This window comes from Macaca nemestrina, chromosome 11, assembly GCF_043159975.1.
Source record: "Macaca nemestrina isolate mMacNem1 chromosome 11, mMacNem.hap1, whole genome shotgun sequence".
Lineage (NCBI taxonomy): Eukaryota > Metazoa > Chordata > Mammalia > Primates > Cercopithecidae > Macaca > Macaca nemestrina.
This window is the reverse complement of record NC_092135.1, coordinates 87,024,475-87,043,497: the sequence shown is the minus strand read 5'-3', so window position 1 is coordinate 87,043,497 and position 19,023 is coordinate 87,024,475. Positions and strand designations below refer to the sequence as shown.

The 19,023-nt window shown below is 33.1% G+C and overlaps 1 protein-coding gene across 4 annotated transcripts in view; it reads left to right on the top strand.

Moving 5' to 3' along the window:
* The window catches only part of LOC105468235 (collagen type V alpha 2 chain), a 274,423-nt gene that overhangs the window by 196,199 nt on the left and 59,201 nt on the right, over nt 1-19,023 (top strand). For all 4 annotated transcript variants that reach the window (XM_011718336.2, XM_071073054.1, XM_071073052.1 and 1 more), the window contains 5 exons: nt 5,271-5,284; nt 9,361-9,393; nt 10,822-10,854; nt 12,251-12,304; nt 17,172-17,282. In XM_011718336.2, coding sequence (XP_011716638.2) covers nt 5,271-5,284; nt 9,361-9,393; nt 10,822-10,854; nt 12,251-12,304; nt 17,172-17,282 — 245 coding nt within the window. The remainder of the gene's footprint in view (nt 1-5,270; nt 5,285-9,360; nt 9,394-10,821; nt 10,855-12,250; nt 12,305-17,171; nt 17,283-19,023) is intronic.

Below are 19,023 nucleotides of genomic sequence, written 5' to 3'. Positions count from 1 at the left end.
GCTACCCAAAGCAAACGCAATCATCAAAGAAGCCCAGGAATAAAGTAAAATTAAATCTGTGGGGATAAGTGAAGAGCAAATGGGAACAATGGTGGCAAATATCAGAAAACATATCAAAATGTACAGTCTCTTTCAAATAGTTGGTCTAGGAGCTGGCAATCGCATTATACACAGATGCCATAAGGTAAAAAGTGGTTGAGTTCAGCTAAATTTACTAGATAAAGAACACACCATAAAATACATTACTGTAGACCATGTGAAAATTCTGACCTATCATTTTACTGTGAATCAAAAAAAAACTTAATAAAGTAATTCTCTTTAAGAAAGAAGGCTATAAAGCAGAAAAAAGTAACGGTCAGAAAAGAAGTGGAAAATCAAGTCATCACAAGGAAATGAAGATGAAATAGGAGGGATCACAAGGAGTGTTGATATTACACAAAATAAAGCAAGGGCCATGAGAATAGGAAAATAATGAATTACAATTTTTAAAGAGTTAAGAAATAATTGATGTGGAAGACAAGTAAGGGATAACCCTGAAGACGAGTACTCAAAGAAAAAAATAATACAATTGAGTGGAACAAATAATAACATAATACAATAAAAATTTTGTGAAGTAAAATAAAACTTCAATATTTAAATGGCAACCACATGTCTGAAAAAATGACCCAAAAGAGTTAACAGAGACATATGTAACTTATTTAAAATCATTAAACTTTGAAGATAAATAAATACTTCTTTAGAATTTCAAAAAATAAGAACAGATTATTTCTAATGGGAGAAGTTATTAAGACTGGTCACAAATTTCTCCACAGTATTCAGTGTCAGAAGACAGTGGAGCAATATATACATATTTATTAAGGAGAGAATATGGTTAATTAAAGTTAAATATAAATCCATTCTCTCCTTCAAATATAAAAGCTATAGAAAAAAATTTCTCTGGGGATATTGTTTCTATAAATTTCCCAGGGAAACTACCACCGGCTAAATGCAAGACAACCAAGAGTTAATTGAGGAAACTGTCAAAGAACTTATGTGAGCATTTATTATATTTAACTCTAGAAAAAGACTAAAACAAAAGTGTAAGTTAGGGTGACAGATGGGATTGTAAATATTATAGCTTCTGACAATGCAGAAATAATTATAGAATTTACATATAATGAAAGGGGGAGGCAAAAGAACGTATGAACTAGAGCGAGTTTGGTAATTCCTCATCTTTAAGGGTGAAAGTCAGAAAATATCATTCAAACCTGACAAATCACATGAACAAAGTAGTGGCACATTTAACACTACAAAAATAAATGCTAAAAAGAACATTTCTTTGTTAAAACTGAACGCTAGAAGAAAACCTGAGGGGCATGTAAGAAAAAAGAAACACTATCAATTTTATCTTTGCTCATTTTAGTGGAACTAATAGAAACTGTCTAAACAAATATAGATCTATGAGTAATGTAAAAGAATATTAACATAATTTAACAGAAATGGAATATAATTGATAAAACTAATATATAAATCTTTTTAAACATAAGAAGTTCTAATACACCAAGGTTACTTGAAAACATAGTGAAACATTTTATTTTTAAAATTTTAATGAAAAATCATAGTTCTATGCTTATATAAATAAAAAGAAAGAATAAAAGTATGTTCATTTAGCATCTTTCTCAAAAAGTTAAAAATAATCAACAAAGTAAACTGAAAGTAAATAGAAGAAAAAATTGTAAAGATAAAAACAGAAGTTGAAAAGTAAGAAAACTGAAATATAATGGAAATAACATGTAAATCCAAAACATGGTCCTATAAAAACCCAACCAAAAGATCTAACCTAAAGCAAAAAATGATAAAGAGAAAATTGCCTAATGAAAATAAAACAACATAAAAGAATTATTAAGAGGTCCCTTTATTCAATTGTATCTTCATAAATTTGAAAACCAAAATGAAATGAATAATTTTCTAAGACAATGTAATTTACTAAGACTAACCCTAGTAGAAAGAGAAAATCTTAGAACATGGATTTTCTTAGAAGAGACAGAAATTTGTAAAGCAGCTAGATTCTCAAAGCAGCAAGTCCAGGTGTTTTCACAGTTTTGTCAAACAACTAAAAGGTCTTAAAAAGAAATCAGATGGTTTTAATGCTTTTAAAATCTCTTCTTGAACACTGAGACAGCAAACTTTCAAAGTTTTGCTATGAAGGAAGTATATTATTTACAGCAAAAGCAATAACAATGACACACACAAAAAACTATGAACTAATCTTATAAATATTTTTTAAAATTCTAAATAAAATATTAAGTCTATTAGCATATTAAGAGAGTAATTAGTCATGAAAAAGTAGACACAAGTGCAAAATAATCGAATATTAAGAAAGCTATTATAAAAATAATTAACAGATCTATGAATAGAAAGCATATTAATTCCTTCATAATTAAAGTAAAACTATTTGACAATGATCAGTAAATACTTTTGATAAAGATAGTTACTAACTTGGTAATAAATGATAATAACATAATACAATATTTACACCTCAACTTAAAAGTTTCATTATGCTTATACTAAAAGCATCCCTACTAAACACAAAGATAGAATGAGTATCTATTATCACCATTACCATTTAACAGTACTGAACGTGCCTGAATAAATAATTTGACATTAAAAAATGAAATCAGAGGTTTCGAAAATCTAAAAAGAGGAGCAAAAACTATCCACTTGCAGAAAATACAGTTGTATGCTTACAAACCTGTTAAATTGAGTAAAAAAAAAAAAAGCGACAAAAAAAAATTTGGTAAGACACGAGAGTGCAAAATAAACAAGCAGAAATTAATAGATTTACTATGTATGAACAATTACATCATAGAAGAAATAATAAGAATAAAAATTCCTCATTTGTAATAGCAACAGATGCTTAAGGATACACAAAATGTATGAGATCTGACAAACATTTTTAAATACTGCTAATTCAAACTAAGTCTTTAAAAAACTGAATGTCATATTATGTTCTTGGTTAGAAAGACTAAACATTACACTCACATAAATTATCCATAAGTCAATTAGTGACTTTAACATGATCCCAATATAAACATAGCACACTTTCTTTGAGAATTCAACATATTGTAAATTAAAGTTTACATAAACAAGAAAGAATAATCAGGCAAATCCTTAAGAATAAGAGCAATTAAGGATGACTAGCCCTCCAAGATTTTTAAAAGGATTCATTAGTTTAAAAAAATGTGATGTAGATACCTGAATAAAATAAAATCTTGAAGTAGATCCAAATAAAATCTTGAAGTAGATACATGGTCAGATTGAATACAATAAGGATGGCATCTTCGCAGTGGAGAAAAGAAGAATTATTTCATAAACCTTGTTGGAATGGCTAGGCAATCATCTGGAAAAAAAAAATAAATTGAATAATAAAAATATATTCTACACTAGCACAAATTCTAAATAAAGCAATGATTTAAATGAGAAAAATTAAATCATAATGATTTCAAAGATAACATAGGATAATTTCTTTATAGTCTTTAAAAATATATGATTTTATTAATTCTGACTCAAAGCCCAGAAGCCATAAAAATGTACAAAAATAATAACATTTGTGTGACACAAAAAATGAGCAAAGTAGAAATGTTTGCAACTCAGTTCACAAAGAATTAATATTCTTTACATATAAAGAAATGCTAGATACAAAAAAAACTAATAAAAATATAGGCAAGGGAAGTTAGCTAATCATTCAAGCAAGGAAATACAAATGATTTTTCAATATATGACAAGACTGTCAAATTTTCTCATAATAAAATAAATGTGAATGAAAACTATACTGAGCTATCATGTTTTACGTATCAGATTGGCCAAAATTAAAATGTTTGATAGCATCCTGGGTATCACTGCCTATTGCCTGTAGGGAAATGTGTCCATTATTTGTGGAGCGTAAAATGGTATAATTTCTATGAAGGGACATTGGTAGTATCTGTCAAGTTACCAATGCCTATACCTTTCAACTCAAAAAGGATATTGGGGAATTTATCTTACAAATATACTTGCATGTGGCATATATATAACAATTACTCATTACAATATAAGTTAATAGCCAGCATTACCTCCATTCTAGCTTGCCCAGGAAAACCCCAAATTATATCAATTTTCTTGGCATAATAAACAATAGCTTTCACTTTCATTCTTAAAATTGTCCTGGTTAGTTGATAAAGTACATCCTAGTGATAACAAAAGATTAGAAACTATCCAAATGTCCTTAATGGGTAAAGATCAAGATTAATTAAATGGATTGCATTAGATTAATATAGTGGAATCTTATAAAAAATTAAGAAAAACAATAAAGAAACTATATACTGATAAGTAAGATCTGTAAGATTTAACGATCTATGTGATATACAGACAAGTGAAGAACAGTATGGAAAAAGTAGAAAAATGAGTCTATAATAATTTTCTTAAATATGCCAAACTAAACTTGACAACAATATACAAGAAACCAATAATAGTGGCCTCCTGTGGGGTTGGGGGTAAAGTGGAAATAGGGAAAATAGGACTGGATGGAATGAAATTTTTTAGTGTATAATTGTATACTTTTAATACCTTTTTGCTTTTGAACCATATGAATAAACAACCTTACTCATAAAATTATAAAAAGCAAAAATAGAGAATATTGATGAAATAATTCATTATAGCTTTAATAGTTAATTTAATAATTTAGTGAACTTTAAATGTCATATAAATGTTGTAAAGAATATTAATATGTTGAATTTTCCAAAAAGATGCATTTTTTGCCTTTTATGGAAGTATTGATTCAAAACCTTTTGAGTTCTGCTTACTGCTGAAGCATGTAATCACTCTCACCGCAATTCTTATTTTTTTTTTTTTGAGACGGAGTCTGGCTCTGTCGCCCAGGCTGGAGTGCAGTGGCCAGATCTCCGCTCACTGCAATCTCCGCCTCCCGGGTTCGCGCAATTCTCCTGCCTCAGCCTCCCGAGCAGCTGGGACTACAGGTGCCCGCCACCTCGCCCGGCTTATTTTTTTTTTTTTTGTATTTTTAGTAGAGACGGGGTTTCACCGTGTTAGCCAGGATGGTCTCGATCTCCTGACCTCGTGATCCGCCCGTCTCGGCCTCCCAAAGTGCTGGGATTACAGGCTTGAGCCACTGCGCCCGGCCTCTCACCGCAATTCTGACTCCAGAAGAAATCTGTTATTGAAAGTAAATATTTAGCAGATTCTGAATAATTGTTTCTTCATAAAATAACACATTTACTCTTTTCTTTTTACAGGTAGAGGAAGAAAGGTAAGTGTTACTTTGCATCGTTTCTTTTTCACAAGCAGAGTTATATCCAATACTATCCACACAGAACTGTGCTCTGAAACATTTGAAAGCTTTTGAAAAGTACAAAGTACCATACAAATACATTGTGACAAGTATATGAGCACAGTTCAGCTACTGTGTTTCCAAAGGACAGATGCCTCTAACCATTCACTTTATGGTTAATTTCTGTTTGTATATCTGTTTCTGCCAGAAAGTTGTGACATCTTTAGGGATTGACAGTGTCTTACTAACCTTTTTATTCTTTGCATTTATCATTGCATAGTACATACTTTGCACGTATTAGAAGTACAATACACATTTGATGGAAGAAAGAAAAGATAGGAGGAAGGTAAGGAGGAAGGAAGAAAGGGAGGAAGGAAAGAAGGAATGAAGAATGTCAATTTGACTTCAATGGGCCTGTAGCCCCTCTCTCATTGGTTGGGAAGTAAAGATCCAGAATTAATTGAACATTTTACCAAACAGGCATTTCTTCCCCTCCTCTCCCCTCCTTCACCTTCAGAGAGCTTAAAATCTAATTCTGGACACAAGCTTTACCCTTGAAAACAGGGTAGTAGGCTGCATCCATGACCCAAGTATAGCTGGTCAGCTTGGTCACTTGCCATCAGTAAAGTAATCCTACGAAGCGAAGAGAGTTCTTTTTGCCCAAGAGTGCTGTTTTTCGGTTATCTTGAAAATAATGGCATTTGCTTCAATCCTATCCAAATGAGATGGGCACAGGTATCAAGGGAGTAGAAATGGTTACTGGTCCCAATTTCCATAAATTTTCTTTACTTTTGCACACAGTGGAACTTTAATAAACGAATTTATCAGATAACAGACAAAGCAATGCTACACTTAATGATAAATGAGAGTGATGCTATCAAGGGGAGATGTTGGCCAGTTTTACACATTTTGTTTCAGAAGGCAATATCATAAATTTGTCTCATTTGGAATAAATTAGATATGAATAAGGCTGCAAATGCTGTCTCACATTTAATTTATTGTGAAAACGAAAATAAATTGAAACTTAGCAGATTGGTATAGGCCTTGAACAAACTTGATAGGGTGAAAGATAGATGGATGGATGCATGGATGCATGGATAGACAGACAGATCGATCTATGAAACAACACAAAAACCTAACAATGAGTATTGCCATGAAATAATCAGTTTAATTCAGTTAGCAGTTACCCGACTTAGAGAGATAACTGGTAGGCTGTGTCATTTGCTGCCTTTCTCCAAAGGTAGTGTGGGAGAGCTGGGTGAAGAATATACTCAAAGCAGCTGCCAGTGTAGCAGACTGTAGTTGTGTGCCACTATCTTCATGACTCGTTTTCATTTGTCATCAGGTATCATCAGAAACACAAGAGCAAAGCAATTTATAAAAATGCAATTTGTTCTTGGTTTATATCCATATTGATATTTACTTACAACTCATTGATTGATTGATTGATTCATGTTAACTCCAACATAATTACTGAACCTTTTTTATATGGCTGTGAGGCAAATGGTGTAGATGATGCAAATGTGAGAAAAACACTATGACTGCTTCCAATGGTAATGACATTCTACAAAGCATGTCCACATGGTATTAAATGATAAGTAATTGTAATGCACATCTGGATCTGAGTACATGAACTTTATGTTTCTCAGTGGATATGAAAATTAAATTTAGTAAAACTTTAGACAAACCATTATTCCATACAAATTAACTTTCAAAGCCTGTATTAATAAAAACAGTAGAAACAAATATTTACATTTGTGGCTTATATACAAAATAAGAAATCTATAGAATCATTAGGGAATTTATTATCAGAAACTTGTAATTGAACACTTAATCCATTTTAAATATTGTACAGCAACAGAACAGTCATATATCAAAAAGCCTACAATTTAGGTAAGACAGGTATCAGAGAGTTCTATTTTCCTACAGACAAAGTAAGTATAAAGTGCATTTTGCTTGTAGGTCTCTTAGGATGGAAATTCACAACTGTTCTTAGCAGGCTATTCCATTTTTCTCATTCTGACTGAAATAATTTGTCCTCTCTTTTTATTTGTTCTTCTAGTCTTGCTTTAGAAGGAGCATTGTTTCAGCAATGTCCTTTGTTTATTGGACACAAATTTATGTACCCTTTCTAAACAATTCAAATTCTTTCAGCATTTTGAAAAATATCTTTCATTATAGCTCTTACATGGTAAATTTTTATTATTTGTGTATTTTTTAAAATATAAAGCTCTAGAAGTTAGTGGATGTGAACATGCAGAAATAAGCCCATTTTACTTTGAAGCCCATATATGTTGATTCTTTCTTGTCCTAGGCTTTGTGTAGGTTGGCTATTAGTCCCTAGTGTTTCTATCTTGAACTTACCCTATAGAACTGCCTCCTGCTTCTGGAGAGCGCTTTCTTCTTTTGGATTCTCAATTTATTCCTGACTTCCCGAGTATTTGCTGCTTCAACATTAGAATCAGCAAGTATGATTGAGTTATTATTAGGTCTGCCATTAAGTCTATCATTTCACTTCACGGAGTTTTGTCAGGATAGTATTGGAAGGATACAAGATTGTGTCTTTAGTAGTACAATTTGGTGATATGGGTTAAAAAACTTAAAATGTCTTTAATCTACAAATTTAACTTCTAAAAACATATCATAAGGTATTAATAGAGATACCATGCACACATTTATGAACAAGGATATTCATTTTAATGTCATCCTTAAACTTAAAAATGAAAACAAAATTTAAGAGTAAGATAATGAGGCATTGATTAGATAGTCAAAGTGCATGTAGATGGTGGAAAACTAAGAATGCCAGAACATTAACGGTGGTTATCTCCAGGGTGTAGAGTAGGATATTTAGGTTATTTTTTTTTCTTGTATATTTCTTCTGTTTTCAAAATTTCTTACTATGAACAGATACTATTTTTATAATCAGATTAAAGAATAATATATATTAAAGGAGAAATAAACTAGAACCCATTCTTCTTGTTTTTTTCTACATTTAAGAGATAGTTGTTAAATTCATATTCATCCTACACAATTGCCCAGTAAAAAGCATTATTTCATAATACATTAATGGAAAGTAATACATTTTAAGAATTCATTGAATGCTTCCATGTGCTATGCTCAGCATGTAAAGTAGACTAAGACACAACCATGACTTTGAGGAGATCAAAATCTGTTGGAAGACAAATTTTGAAGTGAAGAATACAAATTAGTAAATGATTAAGTAGAAATATATAAAGCTACAATTCATCCAATATTATTTAATCTATGTACCTGATATCACGCAATGAGGATTCAATTTCTGAGAAAAGTTGTAAGAATCAAAATAAATTCTATCTACATCTATTATATTTGTTACATCTATTATAAAAGCAATTATACTGACCTGACCCTATTTACTTACATGATAGTTTCTTATGTTGTTTTTGATTTTTTTAGTCAATTCATTTTTTTTCCTAGATTTTCTTCAGGTGTTGAGAATTATCTGAGTGGAATTATTATTTTTTCTTTCTTTTTTATTAAAGATGAGCACATGTACTCATTTTTAATGCCCTTCCATGAGTACTAAAAAAGGGTGCTAGTAGTTCAGGAATGGCATCTGATTAGATCCTGAAAACTGTATGTCATACAATAAAAGTGTGAAACTTGTATATATTAATTTATATTAATTTTGATGTATTTCAATTTCTGACTCTTTTTGTGTTTTCAGTCTTTCAGTAGTTTTTCCTCTGGTGCTTCATCTTTACATCTTTTTGTTGCAACTATTTTGTGCTCTAGTCAACTCTTTGGATTTGATCTATGTAAAAACTGAAGCAAAATAGCTTTACATATTTCACACATTGGATTTTTTTAATGTCTTTCAGGTGAGCAGTAATATTTTAATGAATAATGTCTGACTAAATATCCTAAAAATTGTTAACTTTCTTTTTGCAGTTTTTTTGCATTTCTTACATAGAAATTCCCTGTGTTTACATGGCATATTCTAGGGTGGCATGTTTTTGCCCAGCAAGCCATTATATTGTGCTAATTGAATTTTTAAATTGTTTTTAATGTCATAGGGACAAAAGGGAGAACCAGGATTAGTGCCTGTTGTAAGTATATGTATAATCATTGTTTCCTTGTACCTTAAATAAACTTAGCTTATAGTATAATTGTATATTACTGCTTATATACATACTTTCAAACATAAATTAGTTATTTTGAAAACAAGTTTTTAGTATAACACAAGCAAACCAGAACAGATTAGTTACTTAATACAATATTTGATAGTCTGTGTTCCTGACTTTTGTAGTCCCATGACTAAAGGTCAGTGTTTTAGAAAGTCAGTGTTTTAAAAAGTTAGATATATTACATGTGGATATACACTGGTAGTTAATATTAGTACTAATTAGTATAGCAGTTTATTGTTCCACACTTCTGGAAATATGTCATGCCCTGATCCTGATCAAAATTCCATGTTGCATAAGAATTCCTAAGACTTCTTTAAACTTGTTAATGGATCAAGAAGTATATTACTAAACAGGATTAAAGCTCTTCAGCTATCCTAGGTTTATTTATTTATTTATTTATTTATTTGAAACAGAGTCTCGCTCTGTCACCTTCAGCTATCCTCCTAGGTTTCATTATTTTTTTTATTTTTATTTTTTTGAAACAGAGTCTTGCTCTGTCACCCAGGCTAGAGTGCAGTGGCACAATCTCAGCACACTGCAACCTCTACCTCCCAGTTTCAAGTAATTCTTGTGCCTCAGCCTCTCGAGCACCTGGGACTACAGGCGAGAGCCACCATGCCTAGCTAAATTTTGTGTTTTTAGTAAAGACGGGGTTTCACCAATTTGGCCGGGCTGGTCTTCAACTCCTGACCTCAAGTGATCCACCCACCTTAGCCTCATTCTCCTAGGTTTTAAAGGCATTATCATCAGTCTGTCAAGACAAAAAGAATATCCATGTTGATTTATTTAGCAGTGTTTATATTCTTTATTTGCCTTTAATTGGCTTGTGTTTTTTTTTTACAAAGATTACGTAAAAATTAAATAATTCATATTGTTTAATTTCATTTTAAAAAGCATTTATGCATGCTTACTATGTTTTAGGTGTTAAGTGCTTTACAAATACAAATATTTATTATTTATCTTCATTACTCTATGAGGGAGGTAATTACGTAATCATCACTACCATTTTACATTTAAGTTTCCACTTAAGGTTCTTAAGAACAAAGAGGATGAGTAATTAGTCAGAAGTCACACATCTGGTAAGGGGCAGTGTCAGAATTTGAACCCAGGCCTCTTGGCTCCAGTGTTGGTGTTCTTTATCACTACTCCAGCACTGCCTCCCTATATTAGAGTTAAAATTAGATAATATCTTAAATCTTAAGGAGAGGAGGAAATGGACATCAATTGACAACATCCATTTGTCAAAATAATTACTGTGTTTTTTTGTTGTTATTCTTATTTGTTGACTATTGACCTCTCTGAATATCTGCAGAAACTTTACCTTTACAAATTTTCTTGTTTATTGTTTAGGTAACAGGCATACGTGGTCGTCCAGGACCGGCAGTAAGTAGCTTCTCCCAATATTCATGGTACTCTTGTATTCCTTGATATACTGAAAATCTTTACACTTATTATATCCATGAGAAGATAAAAGAATTAAACAATGATGCTTGGTCTCTTAAAGCATTTTGTCTTAAACCATCTTCAAGTTAGACATTCCTTTGCAGCAGTGAATGGTAGATAAGGGGTCGTTTTATTCTGAAACTGAAGAAACACCATGTTAGTCTTGCTGTTGGTTATGTAAAAGGCAGAACACTTTATTGTTACATTTGTTAATTTTGGTTCGACTTTGTTCACTGAAATTAGGGCATAATTGTGTGTTGTTTGACTATGATTAATGATGGGCTAGTTTTATCTGCTTAATAAAATTAAATTATATATTGCAGTAGAATATGGGAAATCATACAGCCATATTTATGGCTTAGTATAAAAGACTAAGTTTTTCAAGTTTGGATTATCAGCAGTATTCATAACATATACACACACTTCATATAAATGTTAAACACATCAAATCAACTTAAATAAAATACTAAGTCAGCTTTAATGGACTCACTCTGGTTCTTCTGAAGCCCTCACTTTTAAACGATGCTATATGTTGGGTTGAGTAAATACACAATATAATCTTCATAACTCACTTTAAATCCTCTTTTAAAGAGAAACAAAGTTCCCCTGACAACATCCATTTCCCAGGGGGAAAAAAAGCCATTTTAAGATATCAGCACTATAACACCACTTTTGAAATATAATAGTCATTTGTTATTTAAGGGAAAAGTAACTGTAATTAAGAATTGGAAATTTCTAAGGGGTTTTAAACATACAAGGGAAATAATGCCATATTCTAAATAAAGTAAAAAGATGCTTGAATGTATATAAAGCAGTATTATAGTAGTCTAAGAGGCTTTCCTTTCCATTGCTTTTATCAGCAACTTGAACAGTGATGAACATTTTGGGGTATCATGTACCAATTTGATTTCATACAGTCCCTGGAATAATTGATAATTTGTGGTTTGCACATTTATGTAATTTTTCAAAATCAGAACTGTAAGTTTTTGTGCTCAGAGTTTTGTGGCAAAGGCTATATCTGGGAGAAGACAGCAAATATGATCCTTAAAAATTTGCAATTACTAGTCAAGCTAATCTGTTTAGCTCACTATGCTTCATGATGCCATCATGTACACCTAGTTCTTTATAGGTCTTTAAATTTCACTGATAAAATAAACAAGACTTCTAAGTGTACAGAACTTTTATATGCACATGGCTTTATTCTCTATAGTCTTCAACTGAACTGAATTAAGTGTGGTATTTCTGTTTTCCAATTTTCTTTTATCAAGTAAACTTTTAAAAAATTCAATAAGAAAGTATAAATTTTTGCATGCATAATCATCATTTTCTGTTTTAGGGACCTCCAGGATCACAGGGACCAAGAGGAGAGCGAGGGCCAAAAGGAAGACCTGTAAGTTGACAAGAGGGCTCCTTGTGGGGAACGTGTAGCCAGTCAGTTTACACTGTGTTCTGTGAATGCAGCAAGGAGCTGGGAGCACTGTTCCTCTTTCACCCCATTAAATGTTAGAAAAATACAATAATAATTGTATATTATCTTATTAGATAACACAAATGATATTTCCTTGTCCCTTATGAGGTCAAATCAAAATAAAGTAGAACTTAAGGAAGCATAATTAACATATCCTGAGTTTCACTCATGAGTAAGCAATGCCAAGAATGTACTGTTGAGATAAAACATCCAAGTTATGTGATCTGTGGTTGCCACAGGAATAACCAAGCTGGATATGGGAAACAATTGTTAGAGGGTAAAATTTTCTTTCAAGTGGTTGCACAACAAGTTTATTTCCCAGGTAGCACTCTGCCTTTTTCACTCAGCAGCCACTGCAGAGATATCAAAGGAGTAATTTTAAAAATCAGCAATCCCATTACCAGACAAGTGAAATACCTTTAAAATAAAATAATGACCTCAATATCCTTGAGGTAAAACATAAGGATATTATATAATATATACCAAAGGTTTTCTTTTATTACTTATCTGCACAGAATACATGTTGTTCTCAAGTGTTAGGGTTAGAACGTTTTTTCTTTTCACCTTTTTTTTTTTTTTTTTTTTGGAGAGAGCTTCACTCTGTCATCCAGGCTGGAGTGCAGTAGCATGATCTCAGCTCACAGCAAGCTCTGCCTCCTGGGTTCATGCCATTCTTTTGCCTCAGTCTCCTGAGTAGCTGGGACTACAGGCACCAGCCACCGCACCCAGCTAGTTTTTTGTATTTTTTAGTAGAGATGGGGTTTCACCGTGTTAGCCAGAATGGTCTCGATCTCCTGACCTCGTGATCTGCCCACCTCGGCCTCCCTACAACATTTTTTCTTATATATCACTTCTAAAATCTAATGTCTTTCATATATTACATAACTGTATTAATTTGTATATTGCTTTCATTATCCCATGTTTCAATTAGAAAAATTTTTTGTACTGTTTAATTTTTTCTCTAATGATATCTACTAAAACTCTCAGTAGATTTTTATCCTTTTAAATATATATTTATCCATATTTAAATGGGAGGATTAGAAGATAAGGAAACAACAGACAACTTGAAATGTATAAATGAGGATAAAATATATTTTAGATCATATGCCTAGGAACTCTTGCCACTAGTTTCATCCTTGTTACTACATTATCCTTCTACTCATTTCACCTCATATATAGTGTGATGTCAGTACTTTTTCTTAAATGGGGCTGCAGTATGGATGGTATTTGCAGGCATGTAGGTGCAAAGCAGTGCCCCAAGAGATTGGACATATCCATATAGGTGAGCAGCAGGACTGTATTCACATTATTTTATGCCCCATTCTTCACTGTGGTTGTGTTGAGTTTTCTCACTAGTGTTGGTAGCTTAAACTCTGCTGTAGCTCTCCAGATGTCTGTCCTAGATCTAGAAAGACAGAAATAGGTAGAAAATAACATCAGTTGGGTGGAGGATGGGTGGTCATTAAAAAAAAAGATTTTGCATCGGTGTATTTGTACACTGTAAGTAATTGACAACATTGGGTCCTAAATCTACGTAGAAGTTGTGGGACCAGACTTCCAGAGTTCCTGGTTAAAATCTGACGAATCTGCTCCCCAACACTTCTCACTTATTTTCCCTATTTGACTTTGTGATGTGGTCAGTTTCCTACCTTGGTTAGGCCTGAGACAATCAATGTGAATTGGGTATAAGTGTGTGTGCATTTTGTGTGTGTGTGTCAGAAAGAGCGAGAGAGAGTGAGAGATTGAGAGAGAGAGAGAGAGAAAGGGGGGTAGATTTTTTATGAGGAATCAAGTGAGACAACCCTGGCAGATATCCAAGTAGGAAATCTCTTCCTCTGTTAATCCTAGCAAAGAGGTAGTGTGATACAACTCTTTCAATGCCTGCCTACATGGGTTTAAAGATATGAAATGATGTATAGCTTTGCATGAAATGATGTATATGAAATGATGGGCATGATGTAACAGAATGCCCATAGGCAGAATGTTTTGCCTCATACCTCAAGCCTTCTAGGAGCTGCTTAACTGGACTAAAATTATGGCTGTCACAATATAGGGTGGTTCTGCAATCAGAAATAGCATTCCCCCCGCCCGTGCAATTATATTACCATCAAACAGTTTAGAAGACTCACAATGTACAGCATGGTTTCTCACTGTCAACACTATTGATATTTTAGGCCAAATAATTCCATATGCATAGTAGAAAGTTTTGCAGCATTCCTGGTATCTACCCACTGGATGCCAGTTGAAACTGCCATTCCCCATACAATTGTGACAGTTAAAAATGTTTCCTGACATTGCCAAATCTAGGCAAAATAGCTCTGGACTGAGAACTACTATGTCAGTAGTCCAGTATGAGATACTACCATAAAACCTTCAGGATTAGCCAATGATTTTCACTACTGTCTTTCATCACACATTCTCAATTTTAAGTGTATTGTTCAGATAACTTCATAGTGACAAACTAGCGACCTGACAGGAGATGGACCGTCAATGATGTGCTAAGTTCTAGTTGCATGTGACCCTTAACCACTATTGGTATGTTTCCTGATCTGTAAAATGGGAAATATACTAGATCTTAACATCTATAACGTGTGTGTGTGTGTGTGTGTGTGTGTGTGTGTGTGTGTGTGTGTGTGTGTGTGTGTGTCTCAGAGAGAAAGAGAGAGACAGAGAAACGAGAGAAATGAAGTTCTTGACAGTTCCTGGTCATTCGTCTTTTCTCCTTGTGGATGTTTAAACATCGCCATCTAGTGGCAACCTCGAAGTACTTTTTTATTGTAGGTTACTGCGGAGATAATTTGAGTATCTTGGAAATGGAAGGGAAGGATAATAAATGTAACATTTACCTTAATATAAGAATTATGTAATTCAGCTCACTTGAAGATATAAAAAAGATACTTTTAATGAGCTCCCAAATTCTAATTTGCTTTTGGTATTTACCAGTAAACATTCTTGTGTTCACTTAATTTCAGATAATTTTTATAAAAGTTTTTATTAATTTTAATCCTAATTTGTACAACAGTAAATTTCATAAGCTATTTAGAGGGGATTCCATGGAGGCATATAATAAATCATGAATCAATGAAAACAATCTTAGGATCAGACTTTGAAACATGATTGTTAATTACAGAAGAATGGAGAAAGTCACAATCTCTTTGGAGGACTAGTGAATATTTCACAAACTTGTCTCCACTCCTGTTGACGCTAAACGTAGTTTTGTGTGTGTCTCTTTGAAAATCTCGTTGGGCGCAGAGATTATACATTAGTTCACTTTGTGTATGTAATAATATCTGGTTATTAATTAGCAATTGAACATTGCAAGAACAGATTCAGAGTTTTCTACACAAGGCTGTATGAATAAACCAGACTATTATTTTGTCTATGCTGCCTTATACATATCCAGTTCATGTTACGCACATTCGTATGATCCAGGAGTCCTACAGAACAACTGAAATCAGCCTGTTTTGTATAATGAAGTGTGAAGTAAATTGATAGTAGCTTAGGAGTCAGAAAAGTTTTGATTTTTAAAAACTAAGAATATTTTTCTAAGATATCATTTTTTAATATAAGTTTTTAAGGCTAGGTATTCTGCTTCTATTTAATAGATAAATTTGCTTATTTATCCCACTGCAAGAAATAAATATGTCTATATAAATGTTTAAATATATTAAAATAATTAAATTTCTGAATAGCTATGATGCCACCCTCCCTAAAACCATCATATACAAACGGCCGCCTCTGCCACCTGAGCTTGTCCTATGTTTGCTCCCTCTGCACTATCAGCTCCCATTTGAATTGCTTACTCTGGGCCCATAGGTATTCTCATGTTTAATCATGGGAGTTCTTTTTTTTTAATTATTAAACTTCATTTACCATATTTCCCTTGATCCCTGCTTAAAATTATAAAAAGCATATTGTCTTATGACTTTTTTGTCCTTTCTTTTTAAAGCCTGTCAAGATTCTTTAGGGTTAAGAAGCCAGAAAATACTTAACTAGCCTTGTGGGAATGATGAGGTTAGAGGACGGAGCATTTCCAGAACTGAGGACGTGGCTGTTCCCCAAGCTGCCTTCAGAATGTGGGTTAGGAGAAGGGTGGAATTTGGCAGCTAGAAATCATTGCTCACTTCTCTGAGAACTTAGACTTGGCTGGGTCACAGTGCCTTTGCCTCTAATTTCTCAATGGTCTAGTCTTCCTGTGGGGGTAGGAAGGAAAATAAAGGGTGCCAGGCTTAAAGTATTAAAGAGGACTGAAAGGTAACAATACAATATGCATGTACTGAGTGTCTAGTATGTACCAGGAACTATGCAAAGAGTTAAACAATTAGATAGAAAATTTCTACAAACTCCAATCAAGGGGTTCTTGAATTTTGGGGGGAAGGGAGAAGTTAAGCAGACATGTACATAGTTACTGTAATTTTACTGACAGACAAGTGAATTTATAATTGTTGATCAAATACCCTTGCATGGCAAAAACTCAATCAAATAAGGAAGTTCACTCTAGAATAGGGTTGAACTGAAAAATTTAAAAATAATTATTCTAGGAATGCTGATTTCTGGGTATTTAACACACTAAATAAAGTTCTTACCCAGACCATATCTGAATGGTAGAAGTTCAGACCTATGCTAAAATCAGCAGTGATGTGGCTGATGAAATTACTCTAAGTGGCTGGATTGCCATTTATTATTAAAATAATAAACACTCCCTTGCCATTAAGAAGTCTGTGCCTTTAGCTTTCTACTAAGTGTATATTTGGCAGTGGGTTCTAATTTTAACTGGCTTGTTTTCCAGGGTCCTCGTGGACCTCAGGGAATTGATGGAGAACCAGGTGTTCCTGGTCAACCTGGTGCTCCAGGACCTCCTGGACATCCGTCCCACCCAGGACCCGATGGCATGAGCAGGGTGAGTTGTGTGCATTGTTCAATGTCATGTACAGATCATGTTTTAAATTATTGATATATTGTTAGGATTTTAAATCGTCTCAGTTCAGATATTGACACTTGACTGTAAGAGCAGTTAAATAAGGTCAACACTGCTATGGACAATAAAACTAATAAACCCACAGGGAATTGTTGGAAAAATTTGAAGAAGTATTTTCTAAAGTACTACTTCAAATTGTTTGTATTTCTCAATGTCAGGCCTGGATTTCATGAGCTTTGTTTTTTCTATTGATTCTAAAGAACCACTGCTTTTTCCCCCTTTAAATGAAATGAGAGATTTATCTGTCCTATTCTCTAGGCTAAGAATGCCAACAAAATCTGCTCCATATCCTCCACAAGAGAGGATGACACATCCATGATGAGGGATATGAGAAGGCCATTGAGTTGACGCTAAAAATGACACCTAATTATTTCTCCAATTTTAGTTTTTTTACTTGAAGTAAAGTCAAACAAAATGTCTTTCAATACCTACTTCTTTGAATTGTTAGTGGCAGACATAGGGGATTTATAAGTACAGGCATACCATGGAAATATTGTGGGTTCAGTTCCAAACCACCTCAATAAAGTGAAATACTACAGTAAAATGAGTTGTGTGAATTTTTTTTTGTTTCTCAGTGCATATAAACTTACATTTTTCCACAATGTAGTCTGTTATAAAGTGTGTGATAGCATTATGTCTAAAAAACAAGGTATATTCTTTAATTAAAAATACCTTATTGTTAAAAGTTGCTAATAATCATCTGATCCTTGAGGAAGCCGTAATCTTTTTGCTGATGGGGTGTTTTGCTTTGATGCTGATATTTGCTGACTAATAAGGGTGGTATTGCTGAAGGCTGGAGTTGCTATGGTAATTAAAAAAATAAGACAACAATGAAGTTTGCCATATCAAAATCCTTTGTTGTCATTTCAACAATATTCACAGTATCTTCATCAGGAATAGATTGCATCTTGAGAAACTACTTTCTTTGCTTATTCATAAGAAGCAAGTCCTCATCTGTCAAATTTTTATCATGCAATTACAAAAATTAAGCAACATCTTCAGGCTCTAGTTATAATTCTAGTTCTGTTGCTATTGCCATTATATCTGCAATTACTTCCCCCATTGCAGTCTTCAACCACTAAAATTCATTCGTGAAGGCTGGAATCAACTTCTTCCAAACTTCTGTTGAGGCTGATATTTTGACCAATCAATCAAGAATGTTCTTAATGGCACCTAGAATGATGAATACTTTCCAGAAGATTCTCAATTTATTTTGACCATTATATTCTTAAGTAATAAGATTTAAAAGTTGAAATTTATTTTGATCCATGGGCTGCAAAATGGTTTTTGTATTAGCAGGCATGAAAATGACATTAATATCCTTGTGTATCTCCATCAGAGCTCTTATGTGACCTAGTGCATTGTCACTGAGCAGTAATATTTTGAAAGGAATCCTTTGTTTCTGAGCAATAGGTCTCAATAGTGGGCTTGAAATATTCAGTAAACAATGCTGTAAAGGCTGCAAACAGATGTGCTGTTATCAAGGCCTTGTTGTTCCATTTATAGGGTACAGGCAGAGTTGTTTAATCATAATTCCTAAGCATGCTAGGATTTCCATAATAAGAAATAAACCCTGGTCTTAGCTTAAAGTCACCAGTTACATTAACCCCTAACAAGAGAGTAAGCCTGTTCTTGGAAGCTTTGAAGCCATTGACTATTTCTC